The sequence below is a fragment of the Talpa occidentalis genome, unplaced genomic scaffold (genome assembly GCF_014898055.3).
Source record: "Talpa occidentalis isolate TD23 unplaced genomic scaffold, MPIMG_talOcc4v2.1 talOcc4.7, whole genome shotgun sequence".
Classification (NCBI taxonomy): Eukaryota; Metazoa; Chordata; class Mammalia; order Eulipotyphla; family Talpidae; genus Talpa; species Talpa occidentalis.
In genome coordinates, this window is record NW_023605083.1 from 102,520,224 (window position 1) to 102,543,764 (window position 23,541).

General features: G+C 47.3%; 1 protein-coding gene across 1 annotated transcript in view; it reads left to right on the forward strand.

Annotated features, from left to right (window-relative positions):
* Window positions 1–23,541, forward strand: part of PHF2 (PHD finger protein 2) — a 64,584-nt gene that overhangs the window by 16,126 nt on the left and 24,917 nt on the right. Inside the window, exons 2-3 of the mRNA XM_037494939.2 lie at window positions 15,314–15,399; window positions 20,553–20,667. Coding sequence (XP_037350836.1) covers window positions 15,314–15,399; window positions 20,553–20,667 — 201 coding nt within the window. The remainder of the gene's footprint in view (window positions 1–15,313; window positions 15,400–20,552; window positions 20,668–23,541) is intronic.

Below are 23,541 nucleotides of genomic sequence, written 5' to 3' on the forward strand. Positions count from 1 at the left end.
AGTTTGCTTTCCAACTAGCTGTGCACTAGGGTTCACTTTCATTTTTCACATGTGTGTATCCAGTTTTCCCTGCACTATTTATTGTCTTGGGTCCCCTGTTAGTTAATTTCATATGCTTGGATTTATTTTAGGACTCTATCCTCCATATCCTCATCAACGCTTACATCTTTTTTCTTTTTGATAATTGTCATCCTAATAATGATGAGGTGAAATTGCATCATGGTGCTGATTTGCACTTCCCTGATGACTAGTGATGTTGAACATCTTTTCATGTGCCTGTTGTCGGCCATTGTATGTCTTATTTGGCTTTTTTTTTTTTTTTTTTTTAAGATTTATTTATTTATTTATACAAGCACTGGGTACAGTCAGAAGCACAGGAGGGTGATAGAATTCACCAGAGTCAGAGCGGAGAGCAGAGCAGGCAGACTGACGAAGTACACTGCTGAGGGGAGCAGCAGGTGGCAGGAGAGGTCTGTGTGCCATGTAGGACCCTCACCCAGTGGCTGGGGATCGAACCGGCACTGCAGAGGCTGCTGGCAGCTTTGCAACCCAGCACTCAACCGCTGTGCCACCGGGGAGGCCCTGTATGTCTTCTTTGGAAAAATATTTCATTTGGATCCTTTGTCCATTTTTAAATTGGATTGTTTGTTTCTTTTCTTTCTTTCTTTTTTTTTCGCTGTTGAGTTGTATGAGTTCTTTATATATTCTAGATATCAGATAGATGGTCTGCAAGTATTTTCTCCAATCCTGTAGGTTGTTTTTTACTTTGTGATAGTTTCCTTTGCCCTGCAGAAACTTCATTGTTTAATGTAGTCTTTGCTTATATTTGATTTTGTTGCTTATGCTTTTGGTGTCACATCCATAAAAATGTTGCCAAGACCCATGCCAAGGAGCTTTTATCCTCTATGATTTTGGATCTTATATTCAAAATCTTTAAACTATTTGGAGTTAATTTTTGTGAGTGGTGTAACATAAGGGTCTACTTTCATTTTTCACATGTGAGTATCCAATTTGCCCAGCACCATTTATTGTCTTGGGTCCCCAGTTAGTTAATTTCATATGCTTGGATTTATTTTAGGACTCTCTGTTCTATTCTGTTGCTCTGCTTGTCTGTTTTTATGTTACCACCATAATGTTTGATGTGTATAGATTTGTAATATAGTTTGAAATTCTCCAGATTGCTTTTGACTATTCAGGGATGGATGTGGTTCCATACAAATTTTAGGATTTGTTTTTCTACTTCTGTAAAATGTGCCTTTAAAATCTTGCTGGGAATTGCATTGGTAATATGGACATTTTAATGATACTATTTTTCCAATCCATGAGCATGGGATATCTTTTCTTCTTTTTCAGATAATTTGTTGTTAGTATATAGGAACACTACCAATTTTTTTGTATGTTAACCTTATATCCTGCAACTTTACTGAATTCGTTGATTAGATTTAACAGAGATTTTTTTTTTTTGTAGAGTCTTTAGGATTTTCTGTATTTAATGCACATACAATTTTATTTCTTCCTTTCCAATTTGAGTGCCATTTCTTTCTTTTTCTTGCCTGATTGCTCTGGCTATGACTTCAAATAATCTTGAATAGGAGTGGCCAAAGTGGACATCTTGTTCCTTATCTTAGAGGAAAAGCTTTGAACTTTTCACTCTTGGGTGTGATGTTGGACTTGTCACATATGGCTGTCATTACATGGAAGTGTTTCTTCTATACTTAGTTTGTTGGGCATTTTTATCATGAACAAATGTTGAATTTTGTCAATGCCTTTTTTGCATCTATTGAGATAATCATGATTTTATCCTTCATTTTGTTAATATAGTATATCATCTTGATTGATTTGTATATATTAAACCATTCTTGCATCCCAGGGATGAAGCCCACTTGATCAAGGTGAATGGTCCTTTTAATATACTGCTGAATTCAGTTTCCTAGTATTTTACTGAGTATTTTTGCATGTATATGCAAGCATAGAGGCCTTTTTTTTCCCTTTTCTTGTAGTGAGTGTCCTTATCAAATCAGCAATTTAAAAAAAAATGCAGAGTGTGCTATATTCATGGTTTGAATGTCAATGTTTCAAAAATAGGAACCAAGACCACTAAGCAGCTCATGAGGGAATGGCCTAACCCCTGGAGTTTTTAATGAGGACCCCCATTTTACCTCTCCTTGACTTTATTAAATGATTAAATGTCCCAGCCAGGGCAGCTGGTGTTCAAACCCATACCTTGCATATGAGCTACTTGTCACATTGCAGATATCAGAGGTGGAGGGGATTTAGAAATGCAGGTATCAGATAAACACTGATTTGTTTCTCTGAAATTCAAATTTAAGTGGGTGTTCTGTATTTTCACTTGCTGTCTGGCCAGCCTGGCAGATTAACCCTTTTAACTTTGTCAAGGAAAAGGCAGAACTTGACTTAGGTGGGACTTAAAATCACAGCCCTTCTCAGGGAAGGAGTTTGGCTATTGGGATGTTCTGTGCCCTGAGCTCTGTCCAACCTGCTTTGTCATTGAGAGGAGAATGCAATAGTTTGTGCTTGTGTGGGTGCATACGTGTGATATGTGTGTTGTGTGGCATGTATATGTGGTTTTTGTGGCACATGTGTGATATGTGTATTTGTGTGGGGGTATGTGATGGTATGTGTGATACATGTCTGTGTGTGATGTGATATATGTGTGTGTGTGTTTCCCTGAAGAGATGGTGGAAACACCAGGAGGAGAGACTAGTTTTCTAGAGCTTCACGGTGTTAAGCTTCACAGACTTAGTCTGAAGTCTGTCCTTACTGTTGGAATCTGAACTGTTCCAGATGCCCTGCTCTGCAGAGTAAACGAGGTAGATGGGGTGGACAGGGTGGGTAGGTAGAATTGGGCATATGGGTCTTGGTCCTTGGCCCCATGGCCTAGAGGTTCTTGGTCAAAGGAGACAGGGAATAGTGCCAAGGCAGGCACCTGGGAGCCCAGCCAGGATCATTCATCCTCAGCCACTGCCTCCCTGCCTCTGCACCTCCCCGGACTCCTGACGCCCAGTTATGTTGTGTTTTCTTGCCTCTCCCAGCTCCAGCCATAACCTTGCTCTGTTTCCTATCTCATCTTCTTGCGGGGTTACGTTCTAGTGACTCTAGGTCACCAGTTCTCTGAATTTGATGAATGTATGAAACAAACCTATTGCTTAAACTGTGCATGGAGTTTTAACTTTTAATGGCATTTTTCATTTCTAGAGGTTCTTCTTTTTCAGACCTGTCTACCCTATTTTTCTAGTGTGCATCAATGTGAGTCTTTTTTGCAATCATTTGAAAGGATTCCTTGTTAGATGGCTCTATTATATGATGGCCTTGGGGCAGGTCATCCTGTGTTTGGTAATCCAAGATGGGGAGGGGCTGTCTTCTGAGGACACTCTCCCTACCAGCTCCAGCCTGCACCACAGTATTGCTTCTCAAGGGCATCTGCGATGCCCCCAGAAGTGCACCCCACCTCCCTCCCCCACAGACACTGTAGGCCCTGCCTGCTGCAGCAACTTCAACAAGGCAGCTGTCTAATGACCCTGGACCTGGACTGCTCTGACCTCTTACCCGTTTTGGACAAGACCTTGCAGGACTGGTGACATGGCTGAGTGGATGGTACTGTGAAGGGGCCCTGAGCAATAAAGCCACCCGCACCATTGTTCTGGGAATTGGGGCTGCAGCTTTTCACTCCTGTCCTACCCACAGTGTGCCTCTGCTTCTGCCCTTGGCCAGCAGGTTCCTTTCCAAGCTGGAGATCTGTCCCCTTGTGCAAAGTTTCCCCATGGTCATCGTCTTTCAGGGCAGCACGTAACTAGTTACATCAGGAGCACCCAGAAATATCCTTTATGTTCTTTGGAATCATGTCTTTGGGGTTGTTTGGTCAGAGGACCCCATGATATTGTGTGACCCATTTGTTGTGATGTTGCTTTCAGGGACTCAGGTATGGTTGTAGCTCTGTCACAAGCTGTTCAGACCATGAGGAGACAGAATCTTCTAGTTCTCCCACAGCCTGTCACTGGGGTCCCTGCTCAGATGTCCTGCATGTGGCTGGGGGCTGGAGAGGGTCAGCCTGCACCCACTGGACTCTGTCAGGCTGTCTGTGGTTAAACCAGAGATGCCTGATGGCCAATGGGGCATTTCTGCTAATTGGCCCTGACCCTGGGAGCACATGGAGAACATTGAGATGAAGAGGGAAGGACCCTGAGATAAGGAGGGAGAAGACAGATAGGGCTCCCAAGATCAGATGAGAGGCGGACCACTGGCAGTAGCTGGAAACCTCAGTCTGGAGCCACCAGCCCTACTCCTGCTATCAAGGAACTGGGGAGAAGTGAAGTTGGTGGGCAGGAAGCCTTGTTAAATGCAGAGAGATCGTAACCCTTTACACTTAATATGTGATTCTAAAATTAAATAGCATCATGCTTCATGATCCCATTCCCAGTCAATCAGTATCTCTTATATAGCCCAGGCCTCAGCCATTTGCTTCCTCATTCTTTACTTGTTGTAACTAGTATCTGAGAGAGAGATTGTTTCTAAGTTTTTATTAGTATTTCCTTCATAAGGTTTTCCTATTTGGGCAGCTTTTCCCAGCAGTGCCTCCAGATGACTCCAAAGGGTCTTTCAGTTGCTAACGGTGGAAACACACTCTCTGATTAAAAAAAAAAAAAAAAAAAAAAAAAAGACTTCATTTTTTTTTAGAGTAGTTTTACATTTATAGGGAGATTGACTGGAAATTGCAGAGAATTCCCACTCACCCCTCACCTTTCCAGCCTCCTCTGTGTTAACTTACTGTATTAGTGTGATACAAGTATTACAATTAATGATTCAATATTAATATGTTCTTACTAACTGAAGTTCATAGTTTACATTAGGGTTCCCTTTTGGTGTTGTTCATTCTACTGGTTTGGATAAATATGCAGTGATGTATCCAGTATTACAGTATTTCATGAGTATTTTCACGTCCCTAAAAATCTTTTGTTTCTATGTATTCATCCCTCCTTTCCCCCCACACCACAACCACTGATCTTTTTATTGACACCGTAGTTTTGCCTTTTCCAGAATGTCATATAGTTCGAATCATTTGGTGAGTGGCCTTTTCAGATTGGCTTCTTTCACTTAGTAATACACATTGAAGATTCCTCCATGTCTTTTCATGGCTGGATAGCCCATTTATTTCACAAATGAATATTGGATTTTGTCAAGTACTTTTTTTGCATCTATTGATAGGTTCATATGATTTTTTTTCTTGAGCCGGTTCATGTGGTGGATTATAATAATTTATTTTCAACTATTGAACCAGACTTGCCTATCTGGTCCCATTTTATACATGGTTGAATTTGATTTGCTAACGTTCTGCAGAAGATTTTTGCATCTATGTTCATGAGAGCTACTGGTCTTTAGTTTTCCCTTCTTATAAGGTCTTTGGTTTTGGTATTAGGGTAGTGTTGCTTTCAGAGAATGAGCTAGGAAGTATTTCCACTGCTTGTAATTTCTGGAAGAGGTTGTAAAAGAATGGCATAATTTTGTCCTTAAATGTTTGGTAGAATACATCAGTGAGCCCATCTGGGCTTGGTGCTTTCTATTTTGAGGGTTATTTATTATCAGTTTAACTTCTGTTACAGATATAGGACCTATTAAGATTATTCCACACCACACTCCACTGCCAGTATAAGTTTTGATAGACTGATGTTGCGAGCAATTAGTCTATTTTATCTAGGTTCTCAAATGTGTGGCTGTAAAGTTGTTCACAATATTCCTTTATTGTTTTTGTAATGTCTATGGGATCAGAGGTGATGGTACCTACCTCTTTCATTTCTTTTATGAATAACTTGTGTCTTCTCTCTTTTCTTTTTTCCTTTGTTAACCTGACTAAAGATATCAATTTATTGATCTCTTCAACTAACCATGTTTTGTTTTCATTGATTCTTCCATTTGCTGTTTTCAGTTTCATTGATTTTTAGCTCTGGTTTTTATTATTTCTTTCCTTCTGTTTACCTTGGATTTAATTCTTTTTTTGTGGTCTTGTTTCCTCAAGTGAAAGCTGAGATGGTAGATTTTAGATATTCTTTTTGCAATGTCTGCATTCAATACTGTGAATTCCCCTCTATGCATTGCTTTTACTATACCCCACAAATTTTGATATGTTGCATTTAATTTTTATTTAGATAGAAATATTTTTAAATTTTTCATGAGACTTTTTTTTTAAAACACTGATTTCTTTTTTTTTAAAGATTTATTTATTTATTTATACAAGCACTGGGTACAGTCAGAAGTGCAGGAGGGTGAGAAAATTCACCAGGGCCATAGTGGAGAATAGAAGAGGCAGAATGACTGAAGTACACTGCTGAGGGGGCAGTGGGCGGCAGGAGAGGTCTGCGCACCATGTGGGCGGGGATCGAACCAGCGCTGCAGAGGCTGCGGGCAGCTTCACAGCCCAACGCTCAACCGCTGTGCCACCATGGGAGGCCCTCCATGAGACTTCTTTGTTTCTGTGTTATTTAGAAGTGTGTTGTTTAATAACCACATATTGGAATTTTCCAGGTATTTCCTCTTACTGGTTTCTGATGCAATTCCTTGAGGTGTGAGAGCATCCTTTGTATGATTTCTTTTAAATTTGTAAAGGTGTGTTTTATAGCCCAGAGTGTGATCTCTGTTGGAGAATGTCCTGTGATTTTTAAGAATTCTGCTTATTCTGCTTTTGTTGGATGAAATACTCTAAAAATGTTATTAGATCCAGTTGATTGATGGTGTTGTTCAGTTCAACTATGCTCTTAATGATTTTTTTTTTCCTTTGGTCTGCTGATGTGTCAGTTATTGATAGATGATTTGGAAATCCCCAAAACAATAATGCATTTCTCTATTTCCTGTACACAACTTCTGCACAATGTACCTTCACACATTTAGGCAGTGTACCTGTGCACACCTGTGCAGTATACCTACACACTACACCTTTATAGTATCCCGGGCCTTCCTGGAAAGGACCATAAGAAGGGGTGTAGGTTCTCAACCTCAGCAGCTCCCCTAGAAGTTGTGTGTGCCATGTGCATTCTGCTGACAACATATAAGAGTAAGTGTCCCCACATCATGGACTCCTTAGGGTGCACAACCAAGAGAGGACAACCTGTCAGCATGTGTTACTATGTCTTACCACAAGGGATGCTACACCTGTTTCATTGTGTTAAAAGTCTCTTGTGTCATTTCTGCACACTGTTTACTTCAAGTCACATCAAAATTGTTACTCAGGCAGACATAGTTCATTCTCCTTTCCTGCTATCTCCACATCCTGGCCGTGGGTCCAGATCTGGGCCAAGGTCTCTCTGAGGCACTCTGTTGAAAGCACTCATTGACTTGGGTATTTGATATTTTCAGTCTTGGTACAGCTGTTCTTTGTTTGAATAATTTGAATTTCTTTGTTGCCATGGCCAGTGTAGGAAATTCTGGCAGGCAGGGCCACAGGCAATGTCCCTCTTAGCTGGCTGTGGGTGTGGGGAGGCCAGGTGTCCCTCAGGCTCACAGCCTGCTCCAACTTGGTCTTGCTTACTGGCACAGCCTGTGTACCCTTACTTTTCTCCAGCAAACACCCATTTATAATCACCTGTAGATAGGGTTGTACTTTTACGGGTTATAATGTTAAGAAGACAATCCTTAGGAGCCCACTATTATGCTCAGCCTACATGAGAGACTTGGGCACTTGTGTGCTGTTGCCACTTTGGTCCTCCTCCTCTTCTTATTTGCTTATGGGTGGGCGAGTCTGCTCACCTGTGCCCTACATGTGGAGTGACTGTGCCCACGGGAAGTCAGGACTCCCCTACTTCTCCTGGGAGCAGGGCCAACTAGCCCTTGGGTTTCTAGGTCTCGGAACTTTAGTCTGCTTGGACTTTGAAGATGTGAGGAACTCTGCCTCCTTAAGAGATAAGTGATGTGTCTTCTAAGTGTGGGCGGCTCTGCTCCCTTTGACAGTTTGTAGATAAGGCAGAGCCATGCCTAGCACAGACTGAAGCTCAGTGCCAAAACTGCTGATGTGAACACAAGTCTGCCTGGGACTTTTCTGGAATGGGTTGTGTTTCCCCCTGAAAAAGAAGTTATAACTCCTGATGGGTCCCTGAAAACCCAGGTGAGGGGTGAGAGGGACTTTAGGCTCAACCCCACACAGCTCCCCAAGACAGGCCCTGCTCCAGCTGCTCCAAGGCCCGACCTGTCTTTAGGAATAGGACTGATCCAATAATAGGGTGGGTGGGACTTTGGAGCCAAAGTCCAAACTTTCTAAACGTCTCCATAATCTGGTCGGAACACATCACCACGATAATGTAATTGTTGGACACATCACTAAGTGGCACCTCCAGGGCAAAAACAGATTCCAGCACTGGACACTGAGGACACAGGTCATAAGTGATGACCACTCTCTGTTGTCATCACCTGACAGTAGACTCATCCCAGCCAGAGACCCGGTCCATGTACCAAGAGGGCACAGGTTGACTGTGTCATGGTCTGACCAGCACCAGCCACAGGCCCCAGCAGAAACCTGGTTGTGTGGAAAAGATGATCCATAACACCATCTCCTAGACACAGTGGTACCACATACAAGAAGCCTGCCCTAATCAGAGACCTGGCAGCTAAGGCCATATATGACCCTGGGTCAACTATACATAGTGCTGGTAGGAAGGTTGTTAGGTTTGGACTCTGAGGAGGTGGGTGAGGTGGAGACTACTTGATGAACTAGGCTCTTCTGGTATCTGTACTGCACTTGCAAATGTTTTAGGACACAATGTACAGAGACATAAAGCAAATGAGGTAAGTTGTAACCACTGGAGAACCCAAGTGAAGGGAGCATAGATATCCTTTATACTAACATTTTTGCGGGGTTGAATTTTCAAAATAGGAAGTGGGTAGGGAGCCCTCTCAGGTGATGGTGACACTGCGTGGGTGGAGGCTGTCTCCTGCTTGCATCCCTCACCTGTGCCAGGTGAGGCTTGGGTCCCGTATGTCCCTTTGTGGCTTATAGATTCCCAGGGCTGTGCGCCACCTCACTTGGGATCCACCCCACGACCCACTCTATTCCCTCTCATTCATTTAATCCTCACACTGCCTTCTGCACACCTCCAGATTGAGGACTCAGATTAGGCACGTGAGCTCCCTGCTCAAGGCAGTCACAGAAGAGACTCCACCCATCTCTCCCCATCAGAGTGGGTGGCATCAGTCTATAGGGTCATGAGCCGCCTTGTTTGCCAGTGAACTAGCAGGGGAGGAAACCCTCTCTCCCCATGAAGGCACGCCTGTGAACTCTCTTCCATTGTAAGTATGGACGTGCATACATCTCTTGTGGACTGTGATAAAGCGGAATAAATGGAGAGGTTAGACAGCACTCTCTGGCCCTACTTTCTTCACCCTGCAGAGGGACTTCCTTCGAATTCCCATGAATGGCTTCTCAGGGATGACCTAGAAGACAGTGGAAGCTTCTTTCCAGCCTGTCTGCTGTGGCTTCCATTCCCCCATGCCTTCGTCTCCCTTGGGTGCCCACATCTGTTGAAGGGAACAAAGGTGTCATATCCAGGGAGGAAGGGGCTTTGGGTGATATGGAGGCAGGGCTCAGCTGGTCAGAGGCCGCTGACCCGCCCATCCTCCACTAGGAGATAGGAAGGCATTGAGATGGGGTTCATTTCCCAGGGGGGTTGGAGGATGGATGTGGGACATCTAGGATGAAGGAAAGGATGATGACATTCTTCCTATGAGAATTCTTTGCTTTCCGCTGCAGTTTTGCTCTTTCTCATGTACTTGTTGCCTACATAAGAGCACATGTTGTGATCAGCCCAGCAGGAGAAAAGACCGTGATGATGCTGGTGATGGTGACAATGGTGATGATGGTGACAGTGGTGATGAAGTTGGTGAGGGTAGCTGTGACAAACAATAAACAGCCCACAGCCCCTTTCTCTGTGCCAGGCACTGCTGGATATTGTACATATTCCCCTCTCAAACTCACCTGCCCCACCAGCCTGGGAAGATAGTTGTCCTTTGAGTTTTTGAGCCTGTTTTTACCTGTTTCTGTGCGTTCAGCCCCTCACTCTAGTCCTGGTTATCTATGACTGTGATAGTCACCCCAAAACTCACTAGCTTCTGACAATAAGCATGTTGGTTTACTCCACAAGTGTGCATCTTGGGCTCAGCAGACAGGTCTCCTGGGGGCCTTCTCAAAGTTCTGTCATCAGTCTGGGGCCGGGTCCCTGTGAGGGCAAAGTGGAAGTCTGTGACCCTTGGGGGTCCTATTGTATTGGGTGCCCAGACAAACTGTCCTCCAGGGGACAAGTGGGACCCCTCTTCTGTGGGGCAGTGGCAGCTGCTGCCTTTTGGGGCCTAGCATTTACGACACATGCCTTGGGCCAGGCTCTTCTGATCAGGCGTGGTCCAGTTGTGTTTTCTTTTCTTCTCCAGTAGTGACTTTCCCTCCAAGGACTTGATTGGATCAGAACCAATTACATCCCTTCTATGTCCCCCTAAACACCCCACTGGACCTGTGCCTGATCTGCCCCTCCCACCGCCCTGGTGTGAACTGCCCTTTCCTGCATAGTGGACCCTCACCTGGCAGGGAGCTGTGAAGGCTCCCGGACTTGGCATATGCAGCTGAGGGTGCAAAGATACTTGGCTGCCCTGCCTTCCTGTGTGGTCCGGCAAGTGCAAGCCTCTCTGGGCCCTATTTTCCTCCTGTATACCATGCCTGAAGCTCTCAGGGTGACAACGAAACCTGATGGATAGCTGCTGTCCCAGGTACCCCCGCGTAGGGGTCGGATGTACTGTGTTCAAAAGGAACGGCTGGCATCTGGCCCAGCCTGTGGCTCACCTGTGGTCACATCCCTTCTCCCACTGCAGCTTCACCTCTGTGGTGAGGAAGAGGCCCTGCGGTGGCCTGGACCAGTGACTGGGCACTCAGTTACTTACCTGTTGTTGGCACAATTAGGATTCCAAGACCACCTTAAATTTGACACTGGCTGATAATAGTCTGAAGCCAAGTGGCGATCAAGTTGTGTGCCCCACAGCTACTCCTTCTGGAAGCGTGTTAGTGTCCAGTTTCCAGGTTCTCTCCAAGACAGCAGATAGGCATGGGAGAAGAAGTTGGTGTTCCTCAAGAGGTGCCTGCTGGATGGGGGACCCCAGGTTGCTGCTTGGGAAAGGGCAGGGATTGGTGGGCTGAGGTGTTGGGGCCCTCTTCCTCATAGCTCCCCTTCATGTCTTCTTGGGTGCCTGACTAGCCCAGGCTCCACACAGGTGTCTGCCTACCTTGCCTCTCCCTGTCCCTCCTACCAGCCTGCAGCTCACCTCCCACTTGGTGCCCTTACCGCAATTCCAGAGGCATGAGTCCAGCTCCCTGCAAGGTGGACAGCTCAGGAGCCCTCTATGGGGTGCAGGGACCTGGAAAAGTTGGGACCTGAGCCATTCAACCTTAAAATAAATCAGGACTTTTGTTGCCTGTACAAAGGGAATCCACAGTTTATTTTAAGTGATTTAGGAAAGTCCAGAAAAGTATAAAGAGAAAAGGAGCCAATTGCTTGCTATTTTAAATAATCCTAGGACAAGCCACTTTGTGCATGAGCCCTGTGTGCATACCCACCTCTGCCTCACAACCTGTACATGCAAAATCATGACCTGAAGAATAGAAACTTTTTTTTAAAGATTTATTTTATTTATTTATGCATATAAGAGCTGGGGTGTAGGCCACAGGTGTGGGGGCAGGGAGGGGGGTGAGAGGAGTCACCAGAGACAGAGTGGGAAACAGAATAGGCAGATCTACTGAAATCCACTGCTGAGGGGAGCAGCGGGCAAGACAGGAGAGGTCTGCTCAGCTCTTGGGTGCCAGCGCCTTGGTGCCTTGGGTGATGCTGCAGGGCTGACTGAGTGGCTCTGCCTGCTGAGCCTCCTCTATGTTGAAAGGGGCCACTTCCTTTTTTCCAGACACTTCCTAAAACTTAAAAAATAAATAAATGTCAGAACAGGGTTGCAGAAGCTGTAGTTTACATTAAATCAACACTCTTGACAAAGGAAAAAAAAACATAGTGCAGTCTGTGAATTCCTGAGAAAATTTTAACCTCAATTCTCAAGTACCAAGCAGTGGGGTGAGAAGTGTCTGCCTCCTTCTTGTCTTTAAGGGGTCATTGAGCCCACAGCCCTGCATGTGGGATGGCATTTCCTCTGCTCCAAGAATGGTATCCATCATGTACCCTCGGGTCCAGGGACCAAGTGACAGTCTCCTTCAAAACTTCAGTGCCTTTGCTCTTGATTTTAATGGAGGAAAAATATTTCTGACTTTTCCATAGCTGCTGTTCTCTTCTCAGATTTTTGGGTAATTTCCCAGATAATTTCTTAGGGGGCCCACAAAAAGCTTTAACTTTGGGATCAGAAAAATCAAAGTTGTTTCCCTAAGTGATTCTCCCTTTGGGGATAGTGATGGCAGCAGGACTGAGTGCTTGGTGTGCCAGAGCTCATATGAATAGGAGCCCCCCAGACACTCTGGCTGTCCTGTAGGCAACAATCACAGGCAGCCACAGAGCAGGGTGGGGAGGGGGAAGGAAGTTTGGTTTTCAGAAGTCAGGGGTCCTTGTCAGATTTGGGAGCACAGGGTTGGGGGCACAAGGATGGGTTGCTGGTATCATGAGCTTGATGGACAAGCAAGCTGAGACTGGTCAGCCCAGGTCACCGTGCAGAGCAGGCCATGGGCATGACTGAGGGGGATTCACCTGTCACGCCTTCATCAACGCAGATATTACCAGCTACTGTGTTTGGTTTGGGGTAATTTATCAGCTGAAGATTAACTGTGCTGTAATTTTAATTCCCCTTTGTCTCTTCATGGTCACTGAAGTGGGTGTGTCTCAAGTAGTGGCAGAGCACCTTCTGTTCAAGGCCTTTTGGGGGGCAGTCACCTCCGTTCATGGAGACAGATTGTGAGCCCTTGCTGCATTCGCTGTACTTACTTTTCATATTTGTATTTTCAAATTGATTCCATGATTTGGAGCACTGTTTTAATCCATCAGCGCTCTCTCAGCTTCCTTTCCAATTCTTTGTTTGCTCAGGAAGGCACTGAGCACCGTGGGAGCAGACAAGCCCACCTTCCCCTCTGCTCTTACTCATTAAACCACTTGGCTGGCGTTCTGAGGTGACAGGCGAGCTTTTGCCATGGTCTTTCTGGGCTCACACCCTGTCCCAACTGTGGCTGTAGGTAACCATGTCCCTTGGGTCCTTGTTGGCCTGTGGCGGTCCTGTCTGTTGGTATTCACACTGGTTGATGCAAGGGTTGAAGGTGGACTGTCCCCAGGGAACTCTGGGTGCTCTGGAATGGGGCAGCCTCTAGCCTCCCTGCCTTTGTTTGCTGGGTGGTAAGGAGATGCCTCTCTACCTCACCTCGCACTGCGGAGTGCAGAGGTCGAGGCACATGCACACATGCAAGCACCCACAGTGAGTGACCCCTCCAGTGTGTGCTGGTTGTGATGACTCGGGCTGGTCAGCTTCTTTTACCTTTTCAATTGAGATAAAATTCACATAAACAGAAATTTAACCATTTAAAAATGAACACTTCGGGCCTCCCCGGTGGTGCAGCGGTTGAGCGCTGGGTTGCGAAGCTGCCCACGGCCTCTGCGGCGCCGGTTTGATCCCCGGCTACTCCCTGGCCACTGGAGGAGGGTCCCACATGGCGCGCAAACCTCTCCTGCTGCCCGCTGCTCCCCTCAGCAGTGTACTTCAGTCCTTCTGCCTGCTCTGCTCCCCGCTCTGGCTCTGGTGAATTCTCTCACCCTCCTGTGCTTCTGACTGTACCCAGTGCTTATATAAACAAAACAAAACAAACAAATAAATAAAAAATCATAAATAAATAAAAATACATGCCTCTTAAAAAAATAAAAAAAAATGTTAAAAAAAAAATGAACACTTCACTGACATTTAATACAGTCACAGTGTGGTGCAATCATCACCTCCATCTATTGAATAGTTCCAGACCATTCTCAGCGGACAAGGAGGCCCACCAAAGAGTAACAGCCCAGCCCTCTCCCCCGCCTCTGCACTGCTAGTCAGCCTCCCTGTGCATTTCCCTCTCTGCACCACACACTTCTTGCCTCCCTCATTCAGCATCATGTGTTCAGGTTGATTCATGTGGTAGTGTCTGTCTGTGCGACATTCTCTTTTAAGGCTGCATGACATTCCAGTGTGTGGATGGACACATGTGGCTTATCTGGTCTTCCGGAGAAACTTGCGTTGCTTCCGTGTTTCTGTTATTGCTGTTCTGAACATTCGTGTACCAAGATTAGTTTGAGTCCCTGGTCTCAATATTCTTGGGTAGATTGCTGGGTTATATGGTAATTCTATGTTTAACTTTTTGAGCAACAGCCATACTGGAAACTGCCATTTTATGTACCCATCAGTCAGGTAAGAATATCTAGTTTCTCTACACCATCCCCACACTTGATACTTTTCTTTTTAAAATTCAGTTGTCCTTGTGAGTATGAGGTGGTATCTAGTGGTTGTCATTTATATTTCAATAACACCCTAGTGTTGAGGGCCTTTTCATTGGCTTGTTTACCATTTCTTTATCTTCTTTGGAAAAATGTCCACTTATGTTGATCCTTTGCTCATTTTTACATTGAATTTGTTTTTGCTTTTGTTGTTGAGTTGTAAAGCTCTTTATATATTCTGGAAGCTAGACCATTAGTAGGTACATTATTTGCAAATATTTCCTCTTACTCTGTGTGTTGCTATGTTGTCGTTGTCTTTTCTCTTTATGGTTAGTGTCCTTTAGTGCACAAAATTTTTAATTTTTGTTAAAAGCCAATGTATCTTTTGTTGTTGCTTGTGCTTTTGGTGTCATATCTAAGAATCCATGACCAAATCCATGGGGAGAAAGATTTACCTCTAAGATTTTTTAATTTTAGCTCTTATATTTAGGTTATTAATCCATTTTCAATTAATTTTTGATTATGGTGTGAGGTAGGGGTTCAATTCCACTCTGTTGCTGTGCAGTTGTCCCAGCACCAAGGTGTTGCCTCTTGGGGTGGGTGACTTCCAACAGTCCGCCATGGGGGCCCACCAAAGGCTCTGGACTGTTCCTGGTGAAGTGATAGAGAGGCCTGATGCCAAGACTACCTCAGCCTCCCCGGCTGTGGTGGAAGGTCAGCGAGGGCTCTCACAGAAGCAGTCCTGCAGAGCGCCCACTTACCCCACCTCTCAGGGTCCACCTCCTCCCACTACATACCCCCCAACCCCCTGGGCCATTGTCCTGAGAGGTGAATGGGAGCCACCAGAGGTATGTTGGACTCTGGTGACATCTGTGTTTCATCCATTTCAGCTGCGTTGGAGTGGAAGAGGAAGAAGCTCCAGACATCGACATCTACCACTGCCCAAACTGTGAGAAAACCCACGGGAAGTCTACCTGTGAGTATGGCCTGCTGATGCCCCTCTGCACCACCTCTGGCGCAGAGTCTCTGCTTGGCCTTGACCCTGCCCCTGCCCCAGGCATGCTAGCCTGGTGCTGCCCTCAATTACTACCCCTTCTAGTTTCACTGTCCTCACTGTGGCCCTTCCTGGTGTGTTCCTGCCTAAGATGCAGCCGAGGCCACTCATGGGCCCTGGGTGGAGACCTTGTGGACACTAACCCCAGGGTCTGCTGAGACAGGGATTCTGACTGGAGGCTGGGTTAGTGGTGATGCTGGGCCAACCCTGAACTGCCTCAACCCTGATGCTGGCTGCCCTGAGCAGCCTGCTGGTCACTGCCAGGAGGGAGTCTGGGAATGTGCTCCTTCTCCCTTCTCCAGACCACTCCCCCAAACTCACAGGCAGTCAGATGACTCCTTTTCCCAAACTGCCTGCTCTATGCACCTCCCCAGGGCTTTATTCCCTCTTCTCTGGACTACTGAGGGTGTGACAGGTCCTATGGGGACTCCCCAAGGTGGCTGGGGAGGGGGGAGGGGAGCCGATGTCACAGGTGGGAGGTGATGTAATCTTTGAACTCCAAGGCTGAGTTCACATGGGGTCTGTAGGACCTTGGCAAGAGCTCACCTGGAGTCAGGACAGTGGCACAGGGGGCGGGGTGGTGTGGCTTGTTCATGTGGCATCTGTTTCTGGCTGGCAAGATGCTCAGCTACAAGCTAGACACTGCCATCCTGAGCCCTGTGCTGACTGGCAAGGTTGGGGGATGACCCTTATCACTCTCCTTCAAAGGAAGCCTCTCCTCCTGGTTCTCAGTCATAAGCAGGCGGACCTTGGTGCCCCCATGGAATAAGTCCTATGGACCCCAGAAGGAGCAGAAGGAAAACACTGGCACTGGGGAGCACCCCCAGAGCCCTTTTCTGTTGCCTTTGGGAAGTTGGACACTGGGCAGGGAGCTCTCTTCCAGTCTGTGCCCCATCCTTCCTCATTCCCTGACCCCTGGCATAGTGTTGCCATAGTAGCACACCACCTATTGCAAATGTGTGAGCTGGGGACTCTTACAAACAGGAGCCCCTGCAGCCCCTGACCTTCTCCAACAGGAGGTTCTGAGGTTCCCAGTTCATAGCAGTCTTGTCTCAGAACGTGTCTGCTCCCTTGCTCTGGGCACTGCCATTCAGTGGACTCCAGCATGTGGTTAACTGAGCCTCCAGGGAACTCAGTGCCCATGTGCCTGGGGGACTGGACAAGTGCAAGATTGGAGCCTGGAAACCCTACCTGATCCCCTACAGCCAAGGGAACTCAAAAGGTGCTGTCTTGGGGAACCTCGGGGAGGATGTATTTCGGGGTACTGTCATGTGAATCAGGGCTGAGGTCAGGCTACCTGGGGTGTGAGCTGAGTACCATGTCCGCATGCAATTCCAGAAGCATCCTTCCTGGCAATGACAGTCCCCTGCCCACTCCTGCCAGTGACACTTGTGCCTGCTTTATGCAGACCCTGCCCTGTGCAGGAGGGTGGGCAGAGGCTATGGGCCACAGTTGCCCTGAAGTGCTCTTATAAGCCAAAGGAAGATGCCCCTTTCCCTCACCTACAACTAGCTACACAGGGAACAAGGGACTATGGCCTGGCAGAATAGGCAGCTGTGTGTGTGTGCATGTGCATGCATATGTGTGCACTGTGTGTGTGCACCTCTTTGTACATGCATGTGTGATTTATAAATCCGTGAATCTGATTTTTTGTCCTTGTTGAGTTTGTATACCTACCAGGGATAAAAGTGCAGGGTTCTAGTACCTTCCGCTAGCATGTGTGCCCACATCTTCATTTGAAATGAAGCCTCTGTCATCTTTTTGCCTCATCGACTTGTCGCACCTTCTGTAGTGAGGCTTATGTAATACCTCATGCCTCCAGGGAACCCCAGACCCATAAGCTACACTAGGGGTTCACTTCCCTTTCCTACCCCTGCATGGGATGGGGCTTGCAGCTTGGCAAGGTGAGGATTACAAAATGGATCAGGATGGGGTGGGAAGGCATTCCCAGGGCCAGCTGGTCTGAGGCCATCTCCCTCCCAAGTTGCCTTGTTTTAGAGATCCTGGGGTCCCCTCTGTATGCTCTTACCATATGACCCTTGACCTGGTTTTGCTGTAGGACCCCTGAGCACACAGGTTTGCCTGATTCAGATTTGGTGAGGAGCTCAGGGGTCCAATGGGAACTCGTAAGGAGTCCCCATTTGACACGAAGGCTCCCAGGAAATAGGTAGCACTGCTCCTTAGCTCTATAACTGCTTAAGAAGTCATCTCACTTATTGACTCTCACTTTCCTCCTCCCTAAGTCCTCAAAATCCCTGCAAGGTTAGGGTGAGCTGTACTCAGGGGGTGGGCAGGACTCTGGTGCCTGCTACCTGCAGGACAACTGTCACTTCCATGCCCTGGGTGCCTGCTGAGGCCTACCAGTCTTTCCACCGGCCTCCATTTCCAGGGCACATTGCTGGGGTGGTGTGGAAAGGCATTAATTTTCCAGGCTCAGGGTGTCCAGACCCTCAGGAGGAAGAAACCCATCCACCAGGTCTGCAGGGTTTGGGGGAGGCCCTGGAGCTCAGACCCTGTGTCTCCACTCAGTTTCTGTCTGCTGTCCAGTGCCCTGGAGCTCAGACCCTGTGTCTCCACTCAGTTTCTGTCTGCTGTCCAGTGCCAGTGCTCCAGCTACATTTTTGGCTATGTTCTGGCCTCTCCCCAAGGTGTCCGGAGCGGCCCAGTTTCAAGTGAGGTCCCGGAAAGACCGTCTGGTCTGGGTCTGCTGCCAGGCCTAGTTAGCAACTGCTTCTCAGGCTCTACCCCCCATGAATATGTGGAGGTGCTGCTGCTTTCTCCTGTGGTGCACTGCACCCCCAAATCCACTGCTGTCACTGCACCCTGCATCCATTGTCCTTCAACTGTGTGTGCCCCCTCTGACACTCAGTTTCCCCATTGCTGCCTGAGACAAGGTCCTGCATATAGGTTGCTGCATCCTCATGCTCCTCTGGACCCTCCCCAGGGAGACTATGACATGGCTTCACTCCAGTCTACTCCCTGGAAGTGGGGCTCTCCCAAGACAGCCTACTCAGTGTCCTCAAACCTCACTGAGAAGACATCACTGGGGAGGATGGGGGATGCCCCGGGTCTGCTAGCCTAGAGGGGCCCGTGGAGCATCCTCTTCCCTATACCTCCCTTGTCCTCTGCCTCTCTCTGTCAGTCCCCCATACTACACTGGGATCACATCTCTTCACTGGTCTTCCCAGCCAGGCGGTGGCCTCTTCTGTCTGCTAGAATGTGTCTTAGAGTTCTTTTTCCATCCCCTCCTCAAACCCTGGAGTTTCCTGGGTCCCCTCTAAGTGGTGACCCCCAGGACACTCTTGGGATCAGAAAGGGAGGCGCCCCATTCTGTGTGGACATGCATGCAACCTCTGTTTCTCCAGGGCCTTTCTCCAGGGCACCTTGTAAATATGTCCCAGGATTGTTCTTGGTGCAGCCACATGTCTAACAGGGAGGAATACAATGCTAGGTTTGCTTCTGGTTCAGGAGTAACCTGGATCATTAAGGGGCCTGAGCTGAGCTGAGCTGAAGCCCATCCTCTCTCCCAAGAGCTCTGGGTAAACCATCCACCCCCAAACATCCCCGTGTTCACTCTGTGCTGGGTCAGGCAGTGGGGTATAGGGAAGAGCTGAAGCCTGGAATAGGCACTGAGCCCTGTAGGCACACCTCACAAGGCGCCCTGGGATGCCAGAATCCGCATCTCTCGAGAAAAGATGGGACATAGGGATGCTCGGTAACTTGCCCAAGGTCACATAGCTACAAGACATGGGGCATAAAGACTAGAACAGATGAGCCAAGCCTGTAACCTCCCATCTATGCCTAGTGCTGCCACTGGGGTCCCAGCTTGGAATCCTCCCTCTGCAGGATCAGGCCAAGTCTCCGTACATCATGGAGGCCAAGCATGACATAAATGTCACACCATTTTTGGAGATGGTCTCAAGTGCCGTGACCCAAATGGAGACAAGGATGGGGACCAGATCAGCCAGAGAGATGAGTCACAGTCCTTGCCACACAGCGCCTCCCCTGCTGGGGAAGCTTGAGAGACAGCTGTCACCGTACTGTCTTCCCTCAGCCCCACCTCTACCAGGTGTGGGAGGAGGAATCCAGGGTCTTGTCCTGCAATCCTACCCATGGTGGGCCCCTACGACCTCACCAGTCCCTCCCTACATCCAGTCTAATTTATGCTTGTACCTGTCACCTGACCACCCGGCAACCATGCTCCATGGGAGGGCCCATGTCTTGTCCTCACTCACCCGATGTTTCCCAAGATGAGATCAAGGGCCAAGGAAATCACTTCTTACTCTCCAGGAGCTTGCAGTCCAGTGCCCACGTGTGCCATAGTCCTGTAGGGATGTGCGTGTCTGTGCTGTGTGCTCACAGGTGTCACAGTCCATGGGGGTGTATTTGCATGTGTGTGTGCACTTGTGTTTGTGTGTGCCGGCTTGTGTTTCATAGTCCAATAAAGGCGTGTGTGCAGTGTGTAAAAAGCCCTTAGGAAGAGGTGTGAAGATAAGACAGCCTGAGGGAGCAGCCAGTGGAGCTCAGCAGCATTCAGAGGGTGTGCGGTGCAGCACCCCAGGGGTGCAAGAGGGCAGAAGGCACAGCAGGTGGCAGCCTGTCTGCTGCTGTTGTGAGCCCTGGGCTGTCAGTGAGGCTAGGTCCCAGCAGGAGGGTCTGTGCTCGGAGGACAAGTCCAGGGGAGGCGTTGTCCAGAACAGCGAGGCTGCCCTTGGTGGACCCATCTCAGAGGTGCCTCTGATGTGGGCTCCGCAGAGTGCATGTTGAGTGAGGGGGTCCAGGGAGACCCCAGCTTTTGGGCACCATCAGCTGAGCCAAAGCATCAGAGTATTGGGTGGGGAGGACCATGACCTGAGGCTGGGTGTTGGGCTGCTGATTATGTGATGCCTCAGGGTCGGGGGGGTGGCCACGTGCCTGAGGACCCCTGGCTTCTGGGAGGTTTTGGTCTCTGGGTGTTTGCTCCTTGACTGCCCTCCTGCTGGATCCCCTGGGCTGGATGCCTGAAGTCTTGGGGAGGGGCCATTGGAGAAGGGGCTGCAGGTGACAACCTGCCTCCTGTTCCCCACCCCACACAGTGAAGAAGAAGCGGACCTGGCAGAAGCACAGCCCAGGGCAGACGCCCGACGTCAAGCCGGTGCAGAACGGCAGCCAGCTCTTCATCAAGGAGCTGAGGAGCAGGACCTTCCCCAGGTGGGCCTCCCTTAACCCTCAGTCCCAGGCTCACCAGCCCTGGTCCAGGCTGTGGATTTCCACCCAGGGAAACTGCAGGCTGCACAGCTCCCCAAAGTCCCAGGCAGTCTCATGTGAGTGACTTTCTTCTTGAGCCTCCCAGACAGGGGTGGTGGAGAGGGGCCTGTCCCCTGCCTGGTGTGGACTCCCATAGGGTCTCCTGAGGGAGAGGTGTGGCTTCATTTTGTGGATAGGGGAGGGGGGAGTGGAGGCAAGGGTCCTCCCTCCAACTTGGCAGGACCCCATGGCCACCGGCTCCCCTCTGAGCTCATGGACTGGTCTAGCTGGTGTCCTAAACAGTGCTCACCCAAGGGCACGGCCAGGGCCCAGGAGTGGTTTCTGGTGAGAGGGGATCAGAGACCCTTGGACTGGGCAGCAGCCAGCAGCGAAATTGCCCCTGGGCCCTTCGTGATGGGATAGTTGCTGTCTGACAGTCTTATTTCTCTTTCTTGTTTGAATGATAATTCACCAGACACAGTATTCTAAGTTGATGGGTTTTTTCTTTTAACTTGAAATGTTTCACTGCATTTTCTTCTTGCTTGTGTGATTTCTGATGAGAAATTCAAAGTAACTCACACCCTGTTTCTGGGTGGATCTTTCCTCTGGCTTCTTTCTATCTCTTTTCTTTTATTGAGACATTTTCTGGTTTCCTGTGGTTCACCCATTTAATGGATACAGTTCAGTGATTTTTGGTGTATTCAAAGATGTGGGGACCACCACCAGTTAATTTTAGGACATTGTCACATTACCCCAAAAAAACTGGTGCCTTTATGGCCACATCCTGTCCCCTCTCTCCGGCCCTCAGTAGCCACTGATGTGCTTACTGTCTCCATAGATTTGCCTATTCTGGACATTTCACCTAAAAGGAATCATAATATGTGGTCTTTGTGTCTGGCTTCTCTCAATCAGTGCCATGTCCTCAAGCTTCATCCATGTGGTAGGGTGTCAAGGCTTCATTCCTTTTCATGGCTGAATACTATGCCACTGTGTGAACAGATCACATTGTGTTTATCAAGACACTGAGAAACTGAAGTCTAGTTGAGTTACAACAACTGCACTATAGGTGTATTATGGCTTGTAAACCACATGTTACAGTGGTCGTGGTACAGTTCTCCTGTTATAGCAGTAGCATTTGAGTTCTAACTTGACAGATGTTATTCAAAGTTTTAATCTACAGTTCAGGCCATATAGACTCAAGAAGCACTTGAGCTGTATGTCTAAGCTGCTGCAGGTGGGAGGTGTGTGCTTATAAAGGCAAAAAGAATACTGGGGAGAGCTAATCCTTAAGCCTCTACTTTTGCTAATAAGGTTTTCAGTCAGTGCAGTTCTGATTGGTGGAAAGTTTGTCAAGCAGTGATTGGACTGATGGAATTTCAATCCTTCGTGTGGCTGCCTGACTGGTATCATTTTCTTCTCTGGGCTGGATGTGTCTGCATCTGCGCGTGACCCAACATACTGGGGCACCTGACCTGCCGGGGACCCGACCCTCAGTAGTCTCCCAGCTCCAGATTGCATAATTATGTGGGTTTTTTTTTCACTAATATGAAGAATTCTACCATAAACATGCTCACACAAGTTTTTTTGTGTGTGTGTAGACAGAGGTTCTTCTTTTTTTAGGAGTAGATTTGCTGGGTCACATGGTAACTATATTAATTGAGGAACCTCCAAACTGTTTTCCATGGTGACTGCACCCCGCCAACAGTGTTATGAGGGTTCCAGTTTCTCCATCCTCACTGGCATTTGTTAGCTCAGTTTTTTATTCTAATCATCCTTCTGGGTGTGAATTGGGATCTTACTGTGATTTTTGATTTCCATTTTCCCTCCAGCTAGTGATGGTGAGCGTCCTTTCTCGTCCTTTTTGGCCATTGTGTATATTCACTGGAGAAATGTCAGTTCAGGTCCTTTGCCCATTTTTATTATCTAATTGTTTGTTTGTTATTGAGTTGTAAGAGTTCTTTATATATTTCAGATACATGTCTCTTTTCAGATATACGATTACAAATACTTTCTTCCATTTCGTGAGTTGACTTTTCACTTTATGGATGCTGTCCTTTGAAGCACAAAAGTTTCTAATTCTGGTGAAGTCTAATTGACCTGTTTTGGGAAGCTTTGTCATTTTCTTCTAAGAGCTTAATAGTTTTAACTCATAGTTTGGTCTTTGATACAATTTAATTTGTGCATGTAGTGTGAAGTAAGGATCTGGTAACTTCCCCTTTTTTGTCTTTCCAGGCAACTATTCATTTTTCTTAGCATCTTTTCTTGAAAACACAATTCTTTCACCATTCCATGGTTTTGACGCTTTTGTTGAAAATCATTTATTTCTGGACACTCAATTCTGTTCCACTGATCTCGGTCTGTCCTCAGGCCACAACCACACTCCCTTGATCACTGTACTTCGCAGTAAAGTTTGGAATCGAGAAATGACACTGCCAAGTTGTTCTTCTTTCCCAAGATTGTTTTGGTCATTCCAGGTTCCTGGCATTTCTGTGGGAATTTTAGGATCATCTTGTCATTTTCTGTCAAGGTAGCAGCTGAGACGCTGTTGGGAATTGTGTGGAATCTATAGATCTGTAGACTCAAGAAGTCAAATTGCCATCTTAATGTTAAGTCTTCTAACCCATGCACATGGGTTATTTTCTCAGTTTTTGAGATCTTTTAAAAATTTCTCTCAACAGTGTTTTATCATTTTTAGAGTATAAGTTTTGCACTACTTCTCATAAATGTATTCCTAATTAGTTTATTCTTTTTGGTGCTCTAATAAATAGAATTGTTAATTTTTTTTAGCATGTTCATTGCTACTGTACTGAAATGCAATTGATTTCTTGTATATTGATC